Genomic DNA, 12,435 nt, shown 5'->3' with positions numbered 1-12,435 from the left:
CTGCACCAGATTTTGCACTTTAGTAAAGCAACCCCATTATGCTTAAATAGTGTATTCATTCTCATAATCTTAACCACTTGCTGTCTGCTCACATTGCTATGTGGCTCGTTATCGTCCAGCGATGTAGACCTACGTCGCTGGACTCCTCCCCTTGTGGGCGGCGCGCGCTATCGCCGCTGCTCTTCCCTGATTGTCGGGGAATCTAGTCTGGAGATCCGTCCGCTTGTGTAAACAAAGCGGGCGGATCTCCTAAGTGACAGGCAGGGTCAGATTGCAGGATTCAGCATAGCTGAACATCCGATCTGTCCCTGTGTCACTCAGTCACCTCCCCCCACACATGTCAGTAAGCACCAGGCATACATTAACCCCTCCCTCTCCAATAAAATTAACCCCTTCCCTGCCAGTGTTATTTTTACAGTAACAGTGCATATTTATAGCACTGATTACTGTAGTAATGTCACTGGTACCCCCGAAAGTGTCAAAAATGTCAGTCAAGGGTCTAATTGTAAGTCAAATAACTTTTGCGCAAACCAATCAAAATACACTTATTGTGATTTTTTTTACCAAACATAGGTAGCAGAAAACAAATTGGCCAAAAATTAAAAAAATTTTGATTTTTACATTTTTTGGGGGGAATTTCATATAAAAAAACTTGAAAAATATTGTTATTTTTTCAAAATTTACGCTTTTTTTTGTTTATAGCGCAAAAAGTAAAAATCGCACAGGTGATCAAATACAACCAAAAGAAAGCTCTGTTTGTGGGAAAAAAAGGACGTAAATTTTGTTTGGGTACGGCGTCGCACGCCCGCGCAATTGTCAGTTAAAGTCGCACAGTGCCGAATCGCAAAAAGTGGCCTGGACGTAAGACAGTAAAATCCTCCGGTGGTAAAGTGGTTAATTAACAAAAATGCTGATTTTTTACATGTAAAAATAAGTACACCCCTACATTTACCACCATTTGAAATCCATGAAAATTTCAGATTAGGTGCCAATAGGATCCTTTCCAAGGAATATACAGGTGGATCCTGTCTTTTTCAAACCTAAGTTATCTGGGGAGGTGAAGAAGGTACTGGATATGTAGACAAAATACAGTAGTCTACACAGAACAGGATTTAACCGGTTCCGGATCGCCCACCGCATATATACTGCGGCAGGGCGGCCCTCCTGCGCGAACCGACGTAGGGCTACGACGGTCACGCGCCGACAGCTAGGGGGCAAGCGCACGGCGGCGGCGGCACGCTCCGGCCCCCACTCGGCAGTGGGGACTCTAATGCATGGGGCAGGCGGCTCCGATTGCCGCCTGACACCCACGATCGCTCCCCGCAGAGAGAGAAGAACCGTCAGCTGTTGTAAACACAGCTGACCATTCTTCTCTCTTCTATGTAGGAACACAGGTCTCTATGGTCATTCCATAAGCCCCGCCCATTACAGTTAGAATCACTCCCCTAGGCTCACATTTAACCCATTGATTACCCACAGTGTTAACCCTTTCCCTGCCAGTGCCATTATTACAGTAACAGTACATATTTGTAGCACTGATTACTGTAGTAATGTCACTGGTCCCCCCAAAAGTGTCAAAAATGTCAGTTACGGGTCGGATCTGTCCGCCACAATGTCGCAGTCCCGCAAAAAATCGCAGATCGTCGCTATTACTTGTAAAAAAAATGACATAAATCTTTCCCGTAGTTAGTAGACGCGATAACTTGTGCGCAGAACAATCAAAATACGCCTATTGCGATTTTTTTTTTACCAAAAATATGTAGCAGAAAACAAATTGGCCTAAAATGTTAAAAAAATTTTGATTTTTCATTTTATTTTTTGGGAATGTTATATAGCAGAATGTGAAATATATATATATATATATATATATATATATATATATATTCAGAATTGTCGCTCTTTGTTTGTTTATAGAAAAAAATAAAAGTCGCAGAGGTGATCAAATACCACCAAAAGAAAGCTATATTTGTGGGGAAAAAAAAGGACATCACTTTTATTTGGGTAAAGCGTCGCATGACCGCGCAATTGTTAAAGTAACGCAGTGCTGAATCACAAACTATGACCTGGTCATTAAGGGGGAAAATCTTCCGGTCCAGAAGTGGTTAAAGCCAGCCATAGAGGGTTGGAATCTTGGTCAGTTGATTGGCTGAATGTACCCAAGTTGATTAATCAATCAACCTGGGTACAACCAGCCTGTCGGATTTTAGAAGCAATTATTGCTAGTGGCTGTTATAATCACCCGTGGTTGCAGGAAAGAAAATCGCTCTGTTTTGGCCAGCCAAAGAGAGAACCTTATCATATACTGTACATACAGTAAGGTTATCTCATTATAGAGACAGTTCCAAAGCAGACTTTCGCACAAGGCCACCTTTGACAACAACAACCATCTACACGAGCCCCACACCGAATCAGTAAAACATTAAATCTAAAGCCCCGTACACACGCACAGATTGTTGGCCGTAAATTGTCGGCCAACGTCCGATCTGCCAATTGTAGGCTTGTTAGTATGATGCTTTCAACAACCAACTGCGAATTTTCGGCCGAAAAAAATCCGGTGTGCATGCTATAAAATTTTTGTTTGCCAACAACAGAACGGCCGATTGTTCCTCAGTCAGTACAGATTTCAGCAGACAAAAATCAGATGAGCAAGACTGGGCATGCTCAGAGAAGAAAAAAACACACGGAAAGTCAACCATCACATGATATCACTTCTGAAGTTGGGTTTTGTTGGCCAACAAAAGTCCAGTGCAAGTCTAGAGCACATTTCAACCAACAAACAACACTGGACAAAAGCCGGCCGATCGGTCGACCAACAATCTGTGCGTGTGTACGAGGCTTAAAAGGACAGAAAACAGGGATGGTGTTCACTCCACTTATTAGAGAACCACCTTACCTCTTGAACTGCTTGATGATATTATATTTCTCAATGATTTCTGTTGAGGGTCTCGCCATTGCAAGTATGTTATCTGTGATCCTGAAACAGAAAGTAATAAAAATGTTTTTAAATCAGTTCTTTGTCTTGCAGGTATTGTTGTCTGGCTATTTAAAGATGTCAGTTCAACTTGCACATCTGAAAGGTAAAATCCATCTGCAATATATCCTTAAAAGATGAGTGATTACCAAGCACATCTAGAAGATTATTTAAAAGGAAGCCTCCTTAAAACAACAATATTAATGCAGTATGTTTGTCACTCTTTATATTAAACACATTTTTGTATTTATTTTACATGTTATGTTTAGTCTTCTTCCTTAAAAAATATCCCTTTTTTGTTTTGATTCAATTTAAAATCCTGCATTGAATATATTATACTCCTCAGCGGTTACACCGTATTTACCCCAGTGTCTCGGCTTCTTGCTGGAGATGTTCTTGTGCTTCTGCGGGCTTTTCCCATATTTTCTGGGACTGCCTGCAGATCGCCTCCTATTGGTTGGAGGTGACTCGATTTATCTCTACCCTGACTTCCGCATCGATTCCTTTAACGGTGGGGGTTTGTCTCCTTGGCCTGGTAGACCAGTTGGCGACGGCCAGGGCAACACGCACCCTTATAGGTATCCTGTTGTTCTATGCAAGGAAGGCGATAGTTCTCAAATGGAAATCACACTTCCCCCCAGCCATGGGTTTTTGGAAGGGACTGGTTAATGCTGTAGTGCCATTGTACAAGGCGACATATATCTCCAGGAATTGCCCTAAGAAATATGAAAAAGTCTGGCAGGTATGAGTTACTTCTACATTTACGGTAGACGAGCGGGACTCGGAGCCGGGGATGGGGTGGGCCACGATGGGAGAGAGAATAAGAATTCCTGACTTCGTTTTTGTATCACTTTTCGTATGCTGTCATCCTAGAATGGGCACTGAGCAGTTTGTTTGGGGAGGTCCTGGTTGGCGACCTCCTTTGGGTTTGGTTATTATTGTGTTTTTCTGTTTTTTCTGTGTTTTGTTTGTTGGCCGGGGTATGCCCCCCGAGGCCTTGTTTTGCTTTTGCTTAAATCAATAAAAAGAATTTTCAAAAATAAAATATCCCTTTTTTGGGGTTAGACCAGTCCCTAAAACACACCCACCACTTTCCCTTTTGCAGGTGTCTCCTTTAGCTAGCCAGGTTGCTAAGGTGACCATAGGTAAAATTTGGGAACTGGGGGGGGGGGGGGTGCATGGAAAGAAAACTGTCTAGCATTTACTAATACTTTAAAGTCCAAGCAAACCTCTACAAGGATTAAAAACTTGTGGGGGCAGGACGCTGGAGAGTTGGACTGCATTTTCTAACACACAAGAAGCGACCCAGGTCTCTAGCAGTCCAACACCCCCCGTACCCTGCTCCAGCCAACAGTACTCTCGCTTCCTGGGCAGATACAATCAAGTTAGATACTAATACTGAATTAAATATGAGCGGTATTAGTCAATGATGAACTTACCAGGAGGAATAAAGCCCCTTTATAGCTTGCTCCTCATCACTCCATCGAGTAGGGTTTTCATATTTACAAGCACGACCACCACACGTCATGGAACACTGCATGTGACCCGGGATGACATGCCGCAAACGCTCTCCCACTTTGGTGTATTTCGAAGTTGGACGTCTGCCACTTCCTAAGTCATAAAAACAATAAATGGCATTTAATGATGTCATTATTTAAGCATAGGATTTGTCCAAACCCAATATAATTGTTCTGCTACTTAAAGAAAAAATATCACAGTTAAAATCCAAAGTGCCAATACACTCACCCTAATTTAAAACAGGGGTCAATAAAACAGAGTCTCGCAAAATAAACCAATAAGGTACCAGCATGTAAAACAGGGCTGTTCATAGATGTCAGATTTTCGTACATTACATTTGGTCTCGTCTAGGGTGGACATATTTAAATCTAGGACATTACTTGCTTCTCTTTGCCAGGTGGATGCCATCCAAAAGTATTTTTTTTTTTTGCTTACTAATTTTTTCATAGTAACAAGTAAAATACACCAAACCAATTACAATAAAGCCTTAATATCATCAACAGAGTCTGTGTCCTGTGTAATATACAGTATATTGCATAGTTAGTACACACTGAAACATTCATATACATCAGGGTTTGTCAACCAGGGTTCTGTGGGTTCCTCCTGAGGTTGCTAGGGGTTCCTTGAGCAATGGACAATTTTTGCCTCTCAGATAAGTTCCCAATTACACCATTGTTCATTTTAGCTATCTGTAATGGGGTCATTCTTCCCAATGATGACAAGAGTAAGGAGCATTCTTCCCACTGACTGTCACACTAATGTGTCATGAGTTGTAGATTTTTAATTTTTAGCAGGGGTTCCCCAAGACCAGAAATTTATTTCAAGGGTTCCTCTATGTTGAAAAGGTTGAGAAAGGCTGGTATACATAGTCGGAGAACATTCAGATGGAATATACAGCATAAACAGTTGTCTAATATCTTTGTAGCTAAACTATGAAAAACTGTTCTGGGAAAACATTTACAGCCCATTCAGACTGGCGCGATCCGATTTCCAGGGGCGACACCGCGACTTCGGCGCGACTTGCAGGGACTTCACATAATGGAAGTCAATGCAAGTTGCTCCCAGGTCGCCCCAAAGTAGTACAGGACCCTTTTTCTAAGTCGGAGCGACTTGTGTCGCTCCTATTAGAACGGGTCCTGTGCTAATCAATGGCGAGCGACCGAGCGTGACTTGTCAGGCTGACAAGTCGCGCTAGTCTGAATGGACCCTTAGAGTCTACCTGCAGATACATAGATTTCTTAATCAGGAGTGAGGGGCATGTCTGTTAGTGGTGTACGGTGTGAGGATGTTGTTCCTTTACTGAGATTGCTCATGCAGATGCTACTAGCTAGTAACTCTACTAGTACTGCAATAAGCTTCCCTACATACAGTATATTAACATAGCAAATCCCTATTTTAATTCCATTAAAGGTTCTTATTTTAACTATAGCCCTTACACAGCCATATTGGTGTCCTAGGCTCCAAGGTAATTAGGAGCTACAGGACACAGATCTGTAACACTAGATCAGAAGAATGAGGAGCTGGGAAGGGAGAAGTAGGGTTCGGTGGAAAGAGAATCCACCCCATGCTGAAAGGATTCTACTACTGCAGGCTGTAGTAGAATGTCAACGCTACCCGGTTAGAGCTTCTAGGGGCATTGAGAGGATCGGTCATTCTGCTGCACATGGTTCAGTCTGGTCATGTTCTGACCTCCAAGTAGGCACATGGGTCCAGTCCCTTGGACAAGAAATGCTGGAGATAAACCCTATAAAGGGCAACCCTGGGAGATAAAATCTTTTTTGTGAGGATAGAGCATAAAAAGGTAAATATTTCACATTCATGCAGTAAAATATTTTGGCTTAGAGAAAAGCTTGCGCTTTCGTTTAATATCAGCTAAATACATTCAAAACATTTCAAAACAAAAGTTGTGCAAAATCTTAAAGTTTGTTTCCTTCATAAAGTAGCCACATTCTAGTAGAAAAGCTTGTTCCCTGCCAGCACGATGAGGAGAAAGTTCATTGCTCTCTGTGTGGAAACAGTGGTCTCTCTGCAGAGGTCTGACAAGGCCCCTGCTGAATCAGAGCTTGAGCTTCCCAATCAGCAGTGGGAATACATTTTGCTGATTGCAGATCTATAGGTCTAATTCAGCAATGAGGGTGTCAGACTATTAAGATCTTTGCCTAAGGGTCCTTTCACACAAGCGATCCGATCAGATCCACCTGTCAGTTTTTTAGGCGAATCTGATCGGATCCTCCATGCATTCCTATGGGGCAGCGGATGTCAGCGGAGACATGTCCACTGACACCCGCTGCCATCCGCATCCGATCCTGTCCGTGAAATCTGGACGGATGGAAACCCTATTTTCCATCCGTCCAGGGGATCGGATGAGAGTCAATGATGTCAATTGGGATATAGTGGCTGCCCCCAATTTAAAATCCACGTGGGTGCAGGTGCTCCTCCCTGAACTGAACAGGTCATATGCTTTCAGAAAATGTATGGTTGGAGGGGGGGCTTTAGGGGTCTTTTAAAAACTCTGAAAGCTGTAAGTGAAAATTGATAACCTTCAGATTTTTAGAATAAATTGCTTATTTACAGTTTTTTTGCATACCTTCAATTTTCACCATTTCACAAAATGCCACAAAATTAAAAGTTACCAAATATTTTTTATTTATTAACCTAATACAGATTTAGCGTTTATATTTAGTAGGAATTTAGCAGGAATTTTGTACGTTTTGCTGTGTTTGTATTCGCTAGGAATGATTTTAGTGTATTGTAGTAAAAATACTGTTTTGATAAACATTTGCGCAAATTTCACAGAGCCTAAAAAGTAACCCCTTCTTTTTATTTTACTTAATCTATGCTTTCAGAAAATGTAGGGTTTGGGGGTCTTTCACAAACTCTGAAAGCTGTAAGGGGAAAAAAAAAACCACAATGGAAAAATTGCAAAGATGGTCAGGTCACCTGAGTTTAAAAGTGAAGAGCAGAGCATGGCAGTGAAAGGGTTTAAAATAAAAAAAACTGGCTTACGGCAAGGAATAAAAATCTGCCCACACATCAAGCACTTACTGCGCGTTAACTGTGTTAACACATAACAAATGTCAGGACACAGTTTCTATTCACAATAGAAAATTATGGAGATTATAAGATGTGCAATGTTCAGAGTTGGATAGAAAAGAAAAAAATGTCCTCAATCCAAAACATTATGCAGAATGAGATTGTGACTCAAATCTAAATGACGGATGGATTTTATTTTAAACAACTTAAGGTGTATAAAACAAAGTCTACCAAAAAAAACAAAGCGCATATTAAAGCGATTGTAAACCTATATATATATTATTTTTTTTTTTCAATATAAAACATGTTATATTTACCTGCTCTGTGCATTCCCTGTGCAGCCCTTATCCTCTTTATCAGGGGTCCCCCACTGGCACTCTAGGCTCCTCCCCCCATGAGTGCCCCCATAGCAAGCCACTTGCTATGGGGGAACTTGTGCGGGCTTCATTCTGAGTCAAGTTCTGTGTGTCCCGTGAAATTATTTATTTATTTATTTATTTTACTAGTAATGGCGGCGATCAGTGACTTATAGCGGGACTGCGATATTGTGGTGGACGAATTGGACACTAACTGACAGTTTTTTTGGGAACCACTGACACTAATACAGTGATCAGTGCTAAAAATATGCACTGTCACTGTACTAATGACACTGGCTGGGAAGGGGTTAACATCAGGGGCGATCAAAGGGTTAACTGTATGCCTAGCCAGTGTTTGCGCACTGTGTGGGAGGAGCTTTTACAAGGGGAAGGCATGGATCTTTGTCCCTGCTTTGCAGGAACACAGGATCCATGCCTTCTGTACTGACAGAACAGCAATCTGCCTTTTTTACATATGCAGACTGCTGTTCTGCCTGTTTAACCCTCCTCTTGTGTTAGGGTCAAAACTGACCCGTTTTCAGGTTTTGAATATCTATAAGTATCACATAAATTTGTTTATTGCATCAAGATTTTTTTACTTTGTCAGGAACCTCTATTTAAACAATGTAATAGAAAAATAATCCTTTTCACTAAATTATAAAATACTGTGGTGAAAATTAAGACGTTCATGGTGTTAGGGTCAATTCCGACCCAGTTATAATATAGGATTTTAGGACACTAATAAGTGCCAAAACTGAAATCATAAACACTCTCTCTGCTTAGTAACAGTGACAGCCAATCCCCTCTCAACCCTGTGAGCTGTAGTTAGGGAGGGGTCTATCTCTTTTCCTGCTTGTCTGCTTCTCTAAATAAAGTGAAGAAACATAGGACAAATTCATTTCAGAGTTGCTGACTTTATTTTACCATTTTTTCAATTTGACAATGAGAGGTATGCTATCAAAAGAAAGGTCTAGGGGTCACACCAAAAATATTAAAACCAATCTTTTCAAGGATAAAGAAGCCTAACAAGGTAACCAAGAGGTAAGAAACAAATTTGATGATAAATAATTATTCAGAGGGTATTTTATGGCTGATTTAAAACACGGGTCAAAACTGACCCTAACATCATGGATAGTAACGGAATTCTAACATAAGAGGAGGGTTAATGAATGATTGTCGGCTGCCAGCGGACATTGAGTCCCCAAAACCCACTGATCGGCTCCCGCTGTGCATAATACATGGGTATATGTGATCCTGCGCACAGCCATATAACTGCTATAGGCAGGTCATTAAGTTGGTTGTAAACCCCAGTCATGAAATTTGACCTAAGCACATATATCTGTAGTGTTTACTCGTCTATCTTAAAAGCTCTAAATGTCGTTTCTCTCTGGTGCTTTGCTCCTCTGTTATCAGCATGAGTACTTTCTGAGAAGTTTTCCCAACACATGAGATGAAATTTGTGTCGGGGAGGGAGATAAACAAAGAGCTTGTCTATTTAGAATACAGCTCTGCATATTCCTTCGTTACTCTGCCTATGTGGAGTGTTGTGTGTCCCTTTCCTCCAATCAGCTCTCACACAGTGTATAAGAGCTGTAACTGCAGCTCTCCACCCCCTCCTCTGTACTCCTCACAGATGCATGATGTTTTTATCACAAATCTGCACATTTGAAGAGCTGTAGACAAGAGAAGACTGCAAATAAACAAGTAAAACTTATGTAGGACGATTTGTTTCATCGCTGTGTACCATCTGAGGCTATTTACTTCACTCTGTATATGTGAGGGTTTACAGTCACATTAAGCAAGCACTTATAAAGTATTTACAGGAAACCTGTAATGAGAAAATTTCCTACATATAGCCTTCTTGCACCCCTTAAAGCGCTCAGCTAAACAGACAAGTGATGCACATAGAGAGCTTTTGCTGGGTGTCCAGTGCATCCCTGTGCCTTTAAGGAGGGATGGGCTGCCTCCAGTAATACCTGCCCTTAATCTATCCATTGTTATACATGTTCTCCAACTTGGGAGACCCTTAAATATATAGAGCTAGGACTGCAGTACACTGGGGTGCCTTAACGTGGCCATGCATCTTACACATGTATTTGCAAATGTGTGCAAACTAAACCCCTTGTTTTTAACGTGAACAGTAAGACAGGACAATTTAGTTTGTTGCAGGCTGGCTGGTAAGTGATTTTTGTCTGTTTTTTGACATGCGTTGACCTTCCAATTGCTCCTTGCTGCACAGGCTCATAATAGGCTGGGGTGGTTGCCATTTGTTTGTACTGATGCGCATACAGTGCTTATAAAATTTCACCTCCTTGGAAGTATTTATAAATTATTATCATAGAACATTAAATAACAGTTAATTGAATTATGCATTTCTGTCACTAATTAGCTAATTATCTCTGTAATGACATTTAAATTAATCACAATAAGAAAAACACGAAATAACTGGATAGGTCTTTATCAGCTTTGCAATTTATTGGATTTAAATTTTGACGGTGACTTTGCCTCTAGGACCATAACAAACAATATTGTTTTTAAGCCATTCTTGTGAAGTTTTGGCTTTTTACTTGGGGCCATTTTTGTGTATAATAATAATTATTCTCCCTTGGCTCAAGTTTCTTGCAGATGTCAGATTACCTTCAGGATTTCCTTGTATTTTATTGTATTTGTTCTACCATTTACCCCTCAGGCCCTCCAGGGGCACCTGCAGAGAAGCATTCCCAAAGTACCATCCTGTCACCATCATGCTTCACAGTGTGGGTGGTTTGTTTATGTTGAGTGCCATGTGGTGTGGCATTTAGTCTGACGGCTTAAAGCTCAACTTTGGTTATATCAGACCATAGATTCTTCTTGCAGTTGACATCAAGGAATCCCACATGCATCCTGGCAAATTGTATACAATATGTTGTTTGAATTTTAGTTAATAACTTTCTTTTTGACACTCTCCTATAAAGCTGCCACAGATGAAGCACCCGGGAAACAGTTGTAAGCACAGTCTCTCTAAACGTACCTACTGAGGCTTGTAACTCCATCAATATGCCCCTTGATGGTCTCTCTCACTAGCTTTCTGGTTGCACAGTCTGCTCTTGACAGGTGCCATTCTCTTTCTATTTAGTGACTTGAAAATGCTCCTGTATCCACCATAGTGTTTGGAGTGGTCTTTTTTTTTTTTCATGGTATAGGACTTGCCATGATACTGGCTCACTAAGGATTTTCCAGATACATGGGTATTTGTACTAAAGTCAGTTACAACCCCTTGACTTCACACATGTGATCTCCATTTCACTAATTATAGGACATTGAAATCGAAATTCATGTACCACTTAAGTCGGTTTTCACTTTTGAAGCAAAACTAAAGTCCACGGGTACGTAATTACCTTCACTCCTGAGATGCAACGTCCACCAGTGCGGAAATCTTACTGGTGAATACAAACAAACAACAGAACAATGCCCCTGGACTTTAAATGAGATGTACCATCAATGGCCATAGAATACAGAATAGACATAATAAATGGATTTATGGAATGGTCAATACACTATTAGTCATCATGTTTTATCAAAAGTAAATAAAGCCGATTCATAGTAAAAACAGTGTTTGATACATGCTTGAAAGGCTACAGATGTCAGTACATGTTTAAAAAAATATATACCTGTATTGTTTTTTTACAGTAATTACTCTGGATGACACCAATGAATGGACACATTTGGTTTTACAAATGCTGGGTTCACCTTTCATTTGCACCCTCTTGGGTCTTCCCTGGTCCCGCACCTCAGCTCCCGGGCCAGACATTTTCCTGACTGTTACCATCTGGCAATGTTGCCACAAAATTCAAGCTTAGACAACTTGTAAGTATGGGGCCATTAATGGTGTCCCCTAAAACTTGAAGCATAATACCTACTATTACTATATGCTATATACTCTAAATATTTATGTTTTACTTTATAGACATGTTTTATACGCATCCGCTCCTGAGAAAGTGAGCGACATCTCACGAAACACGTCAAATTTTAAGATTCTTTTTTAAACATGTACTGACATCTGTAACCTTTCAAGCATGTATCATACACTGTTTTTACTATTTATTTACTGTAATTACTTTTGACAAAACAGGATGACTAGTGTATTGACCATTCAATATATCCATTTATTATGTCTATTCTGTATTCTATGGCCATTTGTGGTGCATCTCATTTAAAAGTCCCAGGGCATTGTTCTGTTTTTTTGTTTGTATGGCTTATAGGGATTGGGGTGCGCCACTGGTGGCACCAGACCACTTCTATCATTTGTCTTACTGGTAGATGGTCTTCAGCCAGCTTGATTGGCTGGGTCAAGACAAGTTAACTCCTGTACATGGGCCTTGGAGTTCATTTATCCTGGTACCCAGGCGTGCCAAGAATGCATATTGAGCTGTACATGTACAGCTCAGTGTACATTCTAAAGAACATTGCAAACAGGCAGGAGACAAGAGACATAGCATAAAGGAGCTGCCTGCTTGCAATTTTTACTTTTTCACTTTAGTCCCACATTAATAGAGGACTTCATAAACACACCCACAA

At 40.8% G+C, this 12,435-nt stretch overlaps 1 protein-coding gene across 3 annotated transcripts in view; it reads right to left on the bottom strand.

The window, feature by feature from the left end:
- Positions 1–12,435, bottom strand: part of PTPDC1 (protein tyrosine phosphatase domain containing 1) — a gene marked incomplete at its 5' end in the record, with an annotated part of 164,202 nt that overhangs the window by 45,980 nt on the left and 105,787 nt on the right. For all 3 annotated transcript variants that reach the window (XM_082266075.1, XM_082266074.1, XM_082266073.1), the window contains 2 exons: positions 2,894–2,974; positions 4,411–4,582. In XM_082266075.1, coding sequence (XP_082122201.1) covers positions 2,894–2,974; positions 4,411–4,582 — 253 coding nt within the window. The remainder of the gene's footprint in view (positions 1–2,893; positions 2,975–4,410; positions 4,583–12,435) is intronic.

Source organism: Pelophylax lessonae (genome assembly GCF_965119305.1).
Source record: "Pelophylax lessonae genome assembly, chromosome: 8".
NCBI classification, from domain to species: domain Eukaryota; kingdom Metazoa; phylum Chordata; class Amphibia; order Anura; family Ranidae; genus Pelophylax; species Pelophylax lessonae.
This window is presented reverse-complemented; position numbering and strand designations above follow the sequence as displayed.